The following is a 15506-nucleotide window of genomic DNA, read 5'->3' on the forward strand; positions in this document are numbered from 1 at the left end:
AAATACTCATTCACACATTGATGGCGCAGCCTTTTAGAGCAATTTAGGGTGAAGTGTCACACTTGGACATATCACAGCATACACCACAATATCTACAGTAGGCTATAGAACGTTTGCTAACATTAGGTTCAAGGTTCTTTATTTCTTCAACAATGTTCATAAAATATGTCTCTATAATATCTATAAAGGGGAAACCACACAGGTAAATGTAAAAGCAAAATGATAATAACGTATAAGGTGTAAAATAGTGCAGTTAAAATATAGGGCCTAAATATAAAAATAAGTAAATATAAAAATAGTAATGTAACTGTAAATGTGTCATTTTGTGGAAAACAGTATTTCAGATGAAAACTGAATGTAAACAGGATGTAGTATGTATATGCATGACGAGAAGTAATATATGTACACAGAGGTGTAAACAGAAATGTAGTATGTAATAATGAGAAGTAATAAAATATATTTAAATTATATGCAGAGGTGTAAACATCAGCCACCATAAGCTACTGGTCATACCAGACCAACCAAGACTGTAAAGATGAAAAGCACGAGTGTGCTACTTGTAACTTTATCTGTTGCAGTTAAAATGCTTTTCAATCGTTGTAAAAACTGATATGAAAATCACTGATCACAGCATAAATAAGCGCTGACGGACTGAATTCATATACAGTTTAACTAAAAAAAGCAAAAATCACAAGACAAGACAGAGTCAGCTTAAACCCAGAAGCAGGACAAGCTCCCCTCCTACGACTGAGTTAGGTGCTTTACTGCACAACACAGCACTGACCTCAGATACCTCCTCAGGAATGGTGAGAAAAAACAACTGTATTGCATCATAAGAAAAAAAAAGTGTTGAGGCTATCAGCGGTAGGCTACACAACAACAGCCCTGTCTAAGGCACTCAGACAGTCTGGAATGAAGCAGTCAATAATAAGCCTTCACAGAGTTAGGAATCTCCAACACAAACAGAATCAATCAGCGGGCCCGGAGGCTCGCTAGATGCTATTGAAGTGTCGTTCACACTGGACTGGAATCAATGGCTAAGCTAGAGTTGTACATCGATCCAAACCATCCTCTGGTCTCCTTCCCTGTCCCCTCCTCACACTTCAGCGGAGCCTAACAAGGTAAGAAAGCCGAGACAAGCCTGGCTAAAGTGAAACGGCAGCATGCAGCCGTCGCCCCTTGATCTATAATGGCACACCCTCTGAAAACACACATTCTTCCTCAAATGTTTTACGTGGGCTAAACGGTGCTTTAGAGACACTACTCTTTCAAAGGTCACTGAGACCTCAACATGGGTCTTCCCTGCTATTTGGAGAGTGAACCATATTGTACTGCTATGGTGCTTCACCACCTGACAGACTTTTGGGTAAGACTGTGCAGTAATAAAGCTGGACAGATGCAGGGAGCTACAGTTACAGTGATCAACCGCATGTCTGGATCAAATAGCTTGGGAAATAATCATTCCTATACAAATGCTGTTTAAATAATTCTCTTATAGTAATCAGTTAGTGTTCATTTTGGGTCTTTTCATACATGGCAACATATGGAAAAACATTTTAAAACTACTTTAGACTAACATTAGTTGAATTTTTGTTTTGTTTTTTACTTTACTCCCTCAATACTTCACTTGTGGAACGTCTGCTCTCTGGCTGGATACCTGATGCTGCGTGCAGATTGATATCATGACAGGAAAAAGAAAGTAATTTTCTCTGAAAGCACCTGTGGTTGAAGCCGCCCTCGTCAGGTGGATTGATGATACCTGGTCACGTAACGACCCCAAAGTGAAGCTCTGCCGATACCTCAACTGGCTCTACGGCACAACACATGCAGACCGGCGCCTGTCTCCCTTCATGCCGTTACCGGCTGAGAGGACGAGGAGCCCCGGTAAAAGGGGTGCCGTTCTGCATGCACGCTCGCCCTGCAGAGCCGTAAAAACGGCAACACCTCAACCTCAGTGAGTGAAAAGGCAGGAGAGTTGGCAGCGAAATAGTGAAGCTGTCCGTTTTATTGCTTTGTATTCATGTAATAATGGCACTCGGAGAGCGCAGACCTCCGCCAAGGTGCCTGACTTTAAAAACAGATCACAGCTCACAGCTGGCGGTACCGTGAGGTGGTCGACTTGTTATTAACACGATGTGTTTCCGTGTAACATATCGGCGGATACCTCTCTCATTCAGCAGCCTTGTTATGTCTCCATAACGTTACACTACGTCGTCTCTCACCCCATCATCTACCGCCTTTTTCTTTCTCAGCGCGGACGGCTAGCAGCTGCTCCCGCACCTCGAAGTCTCGTCACACATCCACACACGTATCTCTCTGCTCTCAGAAGGAAGAAGGCGGGGTCATGCGTCATCAACACGTCATCAGTCACACTGTGCATGTGTTATACCCTGTGGTCTTAATGCTCAGGCTGATCGGAATCCTTAAAAACATTCCTGAATCCGGATCATGATCCGGATCGCCACCAAAATGTAATGAATTGTTCATTGTGCCACACCCCATGCCTTTCATTCAAATCCATCAAGAACGTTTGGAGTAATCCTGCTAACAGACAGACAGACAGACAGACAGACAGACAGACAGACAGACAGACAGACAAAACAACACCGGTGAGAAACGATGCACAACAACTAAAGTTCTGTTATAATAATCATCCGCTTATGGTGATCAATTTGATCTGGACAGACATGATCACCAGAAGATGTTTTTGCAGTCTGCAGGTCGAGGGTTTGGTGGCTAAAAGTTTTCAACATATTGATGTTGTGTATGTGAAATAATCATAAAACTGCATTTGAAAAAGAAAAAAACTATGGTACTATGGTTTCATAGGTTTGGACTGGTGCGTGCTGGGATGTTAGCATGGAGCTTGCAGGACTGGTGTGATTGCAGTGATGGAGCTTCAGGATACAGGGTTTCTCTAATTTACAATGAACTGAGAGGCCAAAGAGCAGAAAGGAGACATTTTTTTAATATAATTAATTTGCGATTAATCGCGATTAAATATTGTTATCGGTTGACAGTCTAATTTCTTCTTTCAAAAGTGAAATAGTCTCTCTTTAAAACAAGCTTTAATGGTCAAACATGACGCTGACTAACCGTGCTTTGGATTCAACATTTTGGGGATTTTGTCATTTTTTTTTCACAGCAGACATTTCACCACTCTTTACAGGTGTAATTAATAACATTAATAACGACTGTGTTGCATTGAGGGAAGCCAGTTCCAGGGCCCTAGAGAGTAGGTGTGTGTGTGTGTGTGTGTGTGTGTGTGTGTGTGTGTGTGTGTGTGTGTGTGTGTGTGTGTGTGTGTGTGTGTGTGTGTGTGTGTGTGGTGGAGGGGGGGTGCAGTGTGTCAGGCTGCAGTGTGTCTAGACAGTATTCATGATCCATCTGTCTGCCACTGCCACGGCAACAGCCAGCGGCTACAACAAGATGGCAAACTCCATTACCACAGAAACATTTTCTATGTCCCTCTCCCTTCCCTCTTCCTCTCTTTCTCCTCCTCCTCTCTCTCTCTCTCTCTCTCTCTCCCTCTCTCCACCTCCATATCTCTGTCTTGCCCTCTGTCTCACTCCCAGCTTCCCCCTCTCCTCTCCTCTCCTCTCCTCTCCTCTCCTCTCCTCTCCTCTCCTCTCCTCTCCTCTCCTCTCCTCTCCTCTCCTCTCCTCTCCTCTCCTCTCCTCTTAGTCTGTCTGCATTCGTTTTCAGTCCCCGGCCACTTCTTTTTTGACAATCTACCTCTCTCTTTTCTTTTCCTCACTCTCCCTTTCCTCCCCATCCCTCTCTTTCCTCCCCATCCCTCTCTTTTTCCCCTACCTCCCTCGCCGTCTCTCAGGCATCACCAGAAAAAATGTGCACCGGCTCAGAAAATTACAATCATTGTACAGCTTTCCCATAACGCCGGCTGCAGACACTTACATTAACATTCGCTCTAGACAGCTAAATATTTTAAGTACCCAGCTCAGGATTCTATCCATTGGAAATGAGTGCCCACCCCCACACCCCCCCACCTCCACCTGTCCCTCCCAAAATAATAAAAAAGAGGTTGTTCTTATAGTGCCGTGTGGAGGGAAAGAAGGGCAGGCAGAGAAAAGTGAGATGAATTTACAAAACAACAAGGTTGGCGGGTTTGAGAGGTGAAACGTATTTGAGGTGAGGAGGGAGGGAGATGGAGGGGAAGGTAAGGAACCCGACACACACACACACACACACACACACACACACACACACAGAGCCAAGGATGAAAGTGCTGCTGTAAAAAGTTTTCCCTCTCCTCCTAAAAGTTGTTGAAAGAGAACGCTGCAGCACATCAAAGTGGCCTGGCAGACAGCCATCGGAGCCCATTGGTGTCCTTCACCCTCTCTCTCTCTCTCACCCTCTCTCTCTCTCTCTCTCTCTCTCTCTCTCTTTCTCTTTCCCCCTCTCTCTCTGTCTCTCTCTCTCTCTCTGTTTCCATTGATCGTGACGAGTCGAGGGAACACTCTCATCTCGTTCCCTGGACAGTGCTGCTCAACGGGAGGTAGAAGGAGGTGGTTGGTGGAGGGGCGGGGGCGCTTATGAAAGAAGCAAAGAGATTCAAACAAAAAAAAATGCGTGGAAATTGGAAAGGTGGAAAAAAACTTTTGAGGAAGATGTGTTAGATGGATATGAATCCTTCTATAGGAGTCCTACCCTATGGCACTTTATGGTGTGTGGTGTAAACCTCTAACTACTGTATGAGGATCTTACCAGCACTTTAACATTCAATGACATCACTCACAGATTTCTTGAATTTTGATAAGATGGGTGTACAGTGAGTGATAAATTATTGCAAGATTATTTCTACAGCCTAGACAAGGGATGAATGCGAGGTGCACATGTTGGCTTTCAGTTTACATGCCACAAAAGAGTATATCAACCAAAGGCCCAGACACACCAAGTCAACATCAAAGAACTAGAGGCAATGAAGGTCGACTGTTGGGTCGCCTCTTGGCCGACAAGTTGCACCTGAACACACCGCAAAGACTACAGCCGACGGCCAGTTAGCACGTACGTTCTGCGCCTGCGTGAGATGAAATAACTCTCCACACCAGCCAGGCGGCGGCGGCAGTCTGTATTCATCATTCAAAAAAGGTAAACCAGAAGACCGAGGAGGACGGCAGATATACAATCCGTTGTTATGAAACGAAAATGAAATGAAGAATTTGCCGACCATTTTCACACCACTCTCGCTGTCGTTGTGAAAACATCTGTGTATTGGAACAATCAGATGAGACGAAGATGAAAAATGAGAAGAGCCTTCTGTATTTTTTCCTCTTGACTTTACTCGTTAGCTTGTTTTCCTCACTTATGTTTCTCTTCTCGTGCACTGATTCGTTTAAGCTTTGTTGTATGGTCCGGCTCAGGTTAAACCCTTTTGTAAAACATGAACAAATAGAATGAATGCAATTATTCAGTATGTCAGTTACAAAAAACATCAATTAATGAAGCTAGGAATAACCAATTCCGTATTCTCTTACCTGTCTCCTGTCTACTTTTGTCAATACTAGTGCCATCCCTGGAAACGGAAGTCTTACACAGTGTATATACCGTCATTATACACTGTGAAATATTGACATTTTCCTCGCTCTACCGTCGCCGTTACACTCTCCACTAGCACCGCACTGTTGGTGTTTGCTATCGTCATGGGACAAACTAAACCTGCAGTCAGTTCTTCTTTGCTGCTCTAAAAACAGTAGTTGCCAGTGGCAGCCATGATACATCCAGGGCAACAGCACAGTGAAGGCTATATTGTTTTGGAGCGGCGAAGAAAAATGAATATCCGGTTAAACAAGTTGATTTTATTCTGGGATAATACATTATGATCGGTGCATACTGTAGACTGGCGTACTCGCCGATACCCGATCCAGAATTTTGGGCAGTATCGGACGCATTTCTGATACTGGTATCGGAAAAAACTCTAATTAGAAATTGAATGGACAAAAGTAGTTGTAGTAGTAGTAGTAGTAGTAGACTTCATGAGAAGTACACAAGAAGAAAATGTTAATGATTTAATTCATTAATTCATTTCCTCCACCCAGCGCAGCAGGATACGCGCCACATGTGGGTCTCTCTAAGTCAGTGTAAACTGTTATATTTGATCTGTTTTGTGACGACTGCCGCCGTTCTTCTTCTGGGGAGGACTGTCTCGGCAGACAGGTGTGCACAGGGCAATGAAACCTATTGATGACTTGACTGAACACCTTTCTTTTTAATGTTCCTTATTAATTTTAATTATTTTGTACTGCCTCTTCCTCATCATAGATTTTTATCGAACGTCTCAGGTGTTCCTGTGATTCGACTCCTTTTGCGGCTCTGTTGTAAAGGTAATGGTTATTGTGTTGTTTGTTTAATGCCTGATGATCAACACGTAGCTTCTTTAGTCAATTAGGTGTGTGGGAGTTCACCACGTTTTTGAATCTAAATGCCATAAAAGTTTCCTAGAAAAACTCCTTGTGCTCCGTGGGGAGTTGGTTTGCAGTACCACGTCTGAGGTTGCCCCTCAGCATCCACATCACATGCTCACTGGGGATCGACAAAGAGACCCCAGGGAGAAACAGCAGAGAGGGACAAGCGAGGTAGAGAGAGGAGGATGAGCGTGTTATCTGTCGGTGCTGTGTGACGGTGTGAGGTACAGAGAGGTATAGAGCACCCTGCAGCACTCACAGTTGAAGATGCCCGGTGGAGGGTGCTGGGTGACCACGGGGCAGTTCTCCTCATCGCTGTTGTCCCCACAGTTATTCAGCTGGTTGCAGATCAGCGAGCCCAGACGCAAACAATTCCCATTGGTGCAGTGGAACTTGCACTCTGTAGAGCCGGGGAAGGGAGGGTGGCGGGACAAATAGAGAGAGAAGAAACACTTCTTAGCACAACTATTTCAAACATTTAGGTTTCTGAATAGAGCCGCGTTCACAGTCTGAACTGAGGGTGTAGGAAAATATCGATACACATGAGTATCGCGATATTATGTTTCGCGATACTGAATCAATTTTCAAGTCAATTTCATTAACCTCTTAAAATCTGACAGCCCTCCGGCTGAACCCGACCGCTATTCTGTCTTTCGCAGGTTGTAGCTGGCTCAGATTTAAAGCTAGATTGAAGATACTGGCATCATATGCAGCTAAAAAATAAAAATCTATTGGTACCAACCATGTCATACTAGCTTGTCGCGAAGGTGGCTAAATAACGCTCAGAAGTTATGCCAAATTTGGGCAAGGACAATACTACTCACACACATGGAACAGAAATTAGAACAAAAAAGGAGTTTTACCCGGAAAGTTTTGGCAGCGCACCAGTTGTTAGTAGTCTTTTAGCCGAGTTAATCAAGCTCAATGGACAACGATTTGTGTCAAACTTAATGCCAACACTGTTAAACTGAAGTCCGGTATATCTGTGGATACGCTGCAAACATTTAATTTACGACGGCATCACCTGAATGTGACGAAACAAAAAAAGACTGAACGGCCATAGCTTTTTCAGACAGCCTCCCACTGCAGATTCACACCTTGCAAAAGTAACTCATGAGAGTGTTTATCGCTGCATACTGCACACTCGTTCGTAGACAATACTGAATTAAAGCTTAATGGTAAAAGTGTTTTGAGCCCTGCTAAAATGTGCCTTCAGGTGTGTATTTCAGTCAGTTTGCTGAACCTGCCCTGTATAAATGAGCACAAGCTGCAGATCAGTTCAGGATTTAACAACAGGTCAGAGTTCGTCATTATTCTCTTATTGACAATATGTCAGTAGAAAATTTGAGTGCCTTAACTGTTGCAGTGAGAATTATGGCCGATGAGAATTACATAAATTGTGTATCACTGGAAAACTGAGACGCTTGTGGATCCGATGAGTCCAACTGTATTCATGTGTGATGATTTTAGTCCCCATAGTAGCCATTTCACTCTTTTTTTATTCAGATTTTATACATATGGTGTGTCTTTATAACAGTTTTCCTAAAATTAGATTTGGAAAAAAACCCACAATATATCGCCTTGCTTAAGTATCACAATATATCGCAATATATTGAATCGTTCCCCCTGTATCGTGATACGTATCGTATCGCCAGATTCTTGCCAATACACAGCCCTATAGTCTGAACATCTGTGTTGAAGAAAACATGCTGTACCTGATTTTCCACTTTGCATTCTAAGAGAACAAAAGCTTTTGTTTATTCAAGGTCTGTAAGTCTTTATTGCTTTTAAGGGAACGATACAATTGATTCATCAGCTCCTTTTTCTGTAGCTGAAACACTGGAGGACGTCGAATTGTGTTGAAAAAGTTGCACCCTTAAAAAACAAACAAACAAACAATAATGGATCCAATAAAAAATTAAAAAATAACCATTTTGATAAAAACACATGTTTACAAAGGTCCGCCCACATATACTCACTGCAGTAGTTAATAGCACTGATCAACTGTACAGACATCAAAATGTTCAAATACTGGGCCGTTATCTGCGCCTCAGAATGTGGAAGGTCATGTGATAATGTTTTTTTAGTATTTTTCACCTGTAAGCTCCAACACAAAGCAGAGTTAATGTGTTGAGTTCACACAGAAACAAGGTCAGACAAAAAGTGGTTTCTCATTCAAAACAACAAATAAATAAACAGCTTTTCAAACAGGCCTTTGATGTGCCTCAGCCCCGAACCATAATGTGCTTCTGTCACAGTTATTACCAAAATGTTTCTTTCCCCCCCAAATATTAATAGGCCTGATTAGCACTATCAAGTGAAAAAAAATTTAAAAAAATACTTCAAACCTATAAATGTGAAAGTGAAAAACATATATATTCTGGAGGGAATAAATAATCATGCAGAACTTTAATCATAATAAGTGAAAATAGCAACAACAAAGTGTTTGATGCGGCGGAAAGCAAGGCCGCGTTGGTTTGATGTGTGTGGTTTGGTGCAGCCTTTCTCTGAGAGCTACACTCCCACTGAGCCCACCACGATGCCAGAGAGAGACAGAGTCTCTGCACAGATGAGAAAATAAATGGAACTTGAGTGACAAAAACCTCACACGCACAGTTATTTTGGCATTTCTGCCTTTATTTGACAGATGACAGTGTAGAAATGGGGGAGAGAGAGAGAGGTGTATGACATGCAACAAAGGTCCCAAGGCCGGAAACAAACCCATTCTAAAAATAGAGCATAAGAAGAAACTAAGTTTGTTTGGGTTTATGGTAGGGCTGGGACGATACACATATCTCCCAATTTAATACTATCACCAACTTGGGTGCCGTTTCGATATGTATTGCGATTCTACAAGAACTGCGATTCCGCCAGCGGGCCCGGCCGCTATTCTGTCTTTCAGAGGTCATAGAGGGCTCAGTTTATACTATATACTGATATCATATGAAACTAGAATGGCACTCGCAGAGCGCAGACCTGTTCATTTGGATAAAAACGCATGTTTACAAAGGTACGCCCACATACTTACTGCAGTAGTTAATAGCACTGATCAACCGTACAGACATCAAAACGCTCAAATAACGGGCCGTTATCTGTGCCTCAGAATGTGCAAGGTCATGTGATATGATTTTTTGTATTTTTTACCTGTAAGCTCCAACACAAAGCAGAGTTAATGTGTCGAGTTCACACAGAAAAGGTCAGACACTACGTTGTCTCTCATCCCGTCATCTACCGCTTTTTTCTTTCTCACCGCGGACGGCCAGCAGCTCCCGTCCCACCTCGATGTCTCGCCGCACATACGTATCTCTCTGCTGTCTGAAGGAAGAAGGCGGGGTCATGCGTCATCAACGCGTCATCAGTTACACTGCCCATGTGTTATACCCTGTGGTCTTAGTGCTCAGGCTGATTTGACTCTTAAAAAAATCCTGAATCCGGATCGCTACCGAAATCTAATGGATTGTTCATTGTGCTACACCCCAACCCCTCCAAAAAAATTCATTAAAATCCATCGCAAACTTTTGGTGTAATCTTGCAAACAGACAGATAGATAGACAGACAGACAGATAGACAGATAGACAGATAGACAGACAAACCAACGCCGGTGAAAACATAACCTCCTTCAAGGCCCTTGGCTCTTGGCCTTGAAGGAGGTAACTAGAAAACCTAAGGAATCCATTGGTACCAACCATGTCATGCTGTGGGTAAGGTCGCTAAATAACGCTAAATTTTGGCGAGGAAAAACTAGCACGGCCATTTTCAAAGGGGTCCTTTGACCTCTAACCTCAAGATATGTAAATGAAAATGGGTTCTATGGGTACCCACGAGTCTCCCCTTTACAGACATGTACCCACTTTATGATAATCACATGCAGTTTTGGGGCAAAATCTATGCAGTTTCTTGAATACAGAAAGGGTTTCCAGGCCCGGGTAGTGCCTGCAGTCTTCCATTCAGGTTAAACCCAGGGCAAAAAGTCCATCAAGCCCTCTGCGGCTCGTTAAGCTTATTGCTGTGAGTGCAGGCAATAATTGAAGGCGACTCAGATGAGCATATTAACATTTTTATCAACTCAGAGTTTCTCTTTTCTCTGTTACGGCAGCTGGACAGTTAGAGGATACTGTTGAGAGAGATTTTAGGGAGTAAATCAAAGTGAAACTGCAAAAACGAGGGGACATGTCCCCCTTGCCTTCCACCCTCAGTGGAAATGACACCTTGGCTATCTAGTCTGTGAACTGGCATTAGCTATGCAGTTTTCCCCAGGTGGTTCGGTAGCTTTGGAAGCAAGACAAGGTGCAACAAAAGACCTGTGTCCTTGTCTGTTGATAAAAGGGAAACTGTACTTGAACTGTACTGTAACTTGAATGCTAATGTGGCTCTTTTTGTGATGTGTCATGTCTGTTGTCTGGCTGTTGCTGTCACCCTCAGCCTTTAATGAAATGGTGACATTGCTGCTTTATGCAAATACATTTAAAATGAAATTATTTCATTAGCTTTTACGGCACTGATTGTATTCCTGTGTGCAAGGACTCAAAGAACCAGTTAGTCAAAAAGAAGAAGAAGTAATATCTAGGGCTGTCAAAATTAACGCAATAATAACGCGTTAACTCAGATTTCTTTAACGCAATAACACAACTTCCAATTACTTTCAAAGCTACAGTGAAGATACTGGTATCATATGAAACTAGAAAAAACCTAAGGAATCCATTGGTACCAATCATGTCATACTAGCTTATCGCGAAAGAGGCTCAATAACGCTCCAAACCTACGCTATATTTTGGCGAGGAAAAACTGATATGGCCATGTTCAAAGGGGTCCCTTGACCTCTGACCTCCAGATATGTGAATGAAAATGGGTTCTATGGGTACCCACGAGTCTCCCCTTTACAGACACGTCCACTTTATGATAATCACATGCAGTTTTGGGGCAAGTCATAGTCAAGTCAGCACACTGACACACTGACAGCTGTTGTTGCCTGTTGGGCTGCAGTTTGTCATGTTATGATTTGAGCATATTGTTTTATGCTAAATGCAGTACCTGTGAGGGTTTCTGGACAATATTTGTCATTGTTTTGTGTTGTTAATTGATTTCCAATAATAAATATATACATGCATTTGCATAAAGCAGCATATTTGTCCACTCTCATGTTGATAAGAGTATTAAATACTTGACAAATCTCCCTTTAAGGTACATTTTGAACAGATAAAATGTGTGATTAATTTGCGATTAATCATCATTAACTATTTGAATCGATTGACAGCCCTAGTCATATCTAGCCATTTAGATAGCTTGTGTTTTATTTGCAGAGTGTTTGAAATAACTGTTGCTGATTCTTTGTGCCCATCCCAATATAATGGAGGTAAATGGAATTTAATTTGTGGTTTCCTACAGCGTCATAGAAGGAACCCCTCAACAGGAAATGTGTTATCCCAGAAACAATGTCCTGGTTGCTCCACAAACCACACTGTCAACAGTTTGCACTGGTGTCCCTACCTTTAAATAAGAGTTCCCAATGAAAGCTGTTGACAGGTGTGTGGATTATTGGCAGCAACCGCATCGTTGTTTCTGCAACAAGACATTGTTTGAGTTTTTCAGATTTCAGATTTCAACACTTACAGTCTGTGAATATCAGTCAGAGTGAAACATTGTTTCATAATTAAGTGTGTGAAATGTGTGTGTGAATTATGCAATTATAATTGAGCCTAGCAACCCATTAGGTGTACTGTGTATTTACTTAACACTTGATATTCTGGAGGCCTCATCGTTCCCTTCTGAACAACGATGGAACAAACACCACTAACTGCTCTCCACTACGACTTTAGTTTGAGCAAAGTCACAAAGTGGGCTCTAATTTATCACTGCCATCATAATTATTACTGTAATTAAAACTCACACAGACTTTAACAAATAATAATGGAGCGGAGGAGGCGGGTTCGTAACAGTGTTGTCGAAAAAGCTGCATGTCATCTCCATGGATATGAGTATTTTTTTTCTTTCTTTCTGAGAGACAAAAAATAGTTTTATGATGCGGAGAGAAGAGAAAAAAAACCTCCTATAACAAAGGAAAATCAATCATGGAGAAAAAAGACTTCACAAGTGCCATGTGACATTAAAAAACAAGACACCAGGGAGGAAGTCAGAACTGGAAGGCTGGACTACCAATCCCAGGAGCCCCAGAAGTTTATGTCAACTGGCTTGTACCAACTTAAATTAAATCTTTGTTTGGGGGTACGCTCTGCTAAAGCATGACATGAGGGTCTTAGAGGAGTACTCCAGACATTTAGTATTGCACTTCCATAATACTGCGGGACTGATAAGAAACAGATTAACCTCTTTTACCCGACAGACCTGGTTCATTTATGTAATTCTAAGACTGTTTAGGGACCCCAGTATACAGAAATATTCAAATATACCATTTTAGAATAGGCGAAAATAACACATTTATACGGCATGCATAAAACTGCATGTTTTTTGCCCAGAACTGCATGTGATTATCATAAAGTGGGCATGTCTGTAAAGGGGAGACTCGTGGGTACCCATAGAACCCATTTTCATTCACATATCTGGAGGTCAGAGGTCAAGGGACCCTGTTGAAAATGGGCATTACAGTTTTTCCTTCTTAAAATTTAGCCCAACCTTGGAGCGTTATTTAGCCTCTTTACCTACAAGGTGGCATGACACAGCTGGTACCAATGGATTCCTTAGGTTTTATAGTTTCATATGCTATCTGTAGCTTCACTCTAGCTTTAAAAGTCTCAGAGGGTTAATCAACGCAAACAAACTCGTACCTGCACACACGACACAACGGCACACACACCAACAAACACCTCGTTCCTGGAGCGAGTCCTTTCGATTTGCTCGGCTGGCAGCGAGCGACCTAATGACACTGCACATTTTCCCCTCTTCCTCCCATAACAAGAACAGCTTGTTCTGCTCTTGTCTAGACAGTGGCGGGGGGTGGAGGGGGGTGGGGAAAGAAGGCAGGAACAGAGATCCGATTCAAAGAACAGACCAGCATGACCGTTCTTTGGAACGAGCCCTCTCCCCTTCTTCTGAGTGGCAATTAGTGAAGCCTCAGCGACTTGCTCAGCCTCTCCTCTCCTCTCACTGTCTTTCATTTTATCTCATCTATTACTCTGATCGCCTCCTCTCTGCCTCCTCTTTCAGTCTCATCTCCTCTTCTGTCTATCCTCTCCTCCCCGGCTCTCTATTACTCCCCCATCTCGTCTTCTTCCCCCCCTCCCCCATGTCCATCCTCTCACTTTGTGTCTTTGCTTTTAGTCTCCCATCTTCTGGCCATCCTCTGTCTCCTGCGCTGCTCCTCTCTTTCTTCCTCTCCAGCAACACTCCCATTCAGCTGTCACATGAATTTGAAGCGAAGCTTTGAAATGTCGGAAAAAAATGCGAGACAACAGTAAACCGGTCTTCCCCTGGTGAATTATGCGCGCCGTGTGCGTCTGTGTTACAAACACAGGTTAATTAGCGAGACTCGAAAATGCCAGACAGAGCGGTGAGATGAATGATTTCCTCCAAGTTCTGCCAAGATCTGATCAGCAGATACTTAAATCTGAAGGATGAAGAAATGAGCAGGAAGCAAACAAAAGAACACCATTAAACAAGATCAGCTCTACTGTATGTGACAGTGTGGTATATTTTCAAGTCTTGCACATGACCGAGAGGCCATAAGGGTAAACACATGGGTAAGAATCATAAGTGGAGAATATGGTCACAAGATATGACATGGGGCTGAAAGATAAATATGTAGGACAAAGGAGCCATGCATGGTTATACGCTCAGCTCAGCTGTTACATGCCATGGACCCGATATAAGGAGGCGAGAGAGCTCCGAAGGGAGGACTCTCAGATTTGACTTGAGACCTCCGGACGTTCTAGACGTTCGTTATGACATTTGTTGCTTGTTTGTAATAAACTCTATTATACCAAAAAGAACAGTGTCCGCGAAGCATCCTTCATCATCACTTCAACAGCACTGTCGCAGGAAAGAGACTACAAATTTGGCGTCACGAACAGGATGCTGTTATATGTCACTGTTGAAACTTCCATATGAGGTTCTTACTATCCAGAAGGGAGTAGGGCCAGAGGGGGTCCAATCTGATGTCGCTTCAAGTAGTAGGAGAAAACGTGAGTTGGCACAGTTTCACAAGTTGGAATCCTTCCATTGGAGAATAAGTTTAGGAGAGAAGTGGGGTATAGGATTTTTTCCGTGGTATGGTGTGACATTCTTAGCAGATCACATCGACAACATTACCTACACCTTGCAAGGCTTTGCGAACGAAACCATAAGAGGTTTCGAATTGTTGTCAAACACCCAGAGAAGTCACAGACTGACGTTGCTGAAACATGACATGGCTCTTGATTATATTTTGGCCAAACAAGGGGGCTTATGTGTTGCTTTAAATTTAACAGGAGATGCCTGCTACACTTTGATTCCTGATAGTTCTGATAATATGACTAGTGTCATAGGGGCATTGAAGCTCATAAGAGATGCGTTTGGCCCATCAGAAGACGCGGGATGGTCTGCAAATGCTTGGTTACAGGATAAATTGGGGCCACTAGGGGCAGTGTTAGTTCAGGTTTTGGTAGCGCTCGTTCTGGCGTTGTGTGTGATGTTTTGTTTTTGCACGCTGTTGTTGACCTTTGCAAAGGCTATGATAATTAGATGGGTTGGAGTTGTGCTGCCCGGCGAGCAAACGCTGATGCCATTATTACACGAAGCTGACACGGACGTGGATGAGGATGACGCAATAAAGATCGAATTGGTGGAGGAATATCCATTTTAAATATCTCATATGATTATAATCCTATTATTTACCTCTGTTTTTGCTTGCGTAGTTTGTAGTGTTGATTTTGTTTTGCTCTTTCGAGACTTTGTTTAGTCTCGAAGGGGGGATATGGCAACAAAGGAACAATATGATTTCTAATTTCACATTTTGACTTATATGATTTCTAATTTCACATTTTGACTTATATGATTTCTAATTTCACATTTTGACTTATATGATTTCTAATTTCACATTTTGACTTATATGATTTCTAATTTCACATTTTGACTTATATGATTTCTAATTTC

At 42.6% G+C, this 15506-nt stretch overlaps 1 protein-coding gene across 1 annotated transcript in view; it reads right to left on the reverse strand.

The window, feature by feature from the left end:
• LOC141779635 (low-density lipoprotein receptor class A domain-containing protein 4-like) overlaps positions 1-15506 on the reverse strand; it is a 231639-nt gene that overhangs the window by 106883 nt on the left and 109250 nt on the right. The window contains exon 3 of the mRNA XM_074654540.1: positions 6682-6822. Coding sequence (XP_074510641.1) covers positions 6682-6822 — 141 coding nt within the window. The remainder of the gene's footprint in view (positions 1-6681; positions 6823-15506) is intronic.

The sequence above is a fragment of the Sebastes fasciatus genome, chromosome 12, assembly GCF_043250625.1.
Source record: "Sebastes fasciatus isolate fSebFas1 chromosome 12, fSebFas1.pri, whole genome shotgun sequence".
In the NCBI taxonomy this organism is placed as follows: Eukaryota; Metazoa; Chordata; class Actinopteri; order Perciformes; family Sebastidae; genus Sebastes; species Sebastes fasciatus.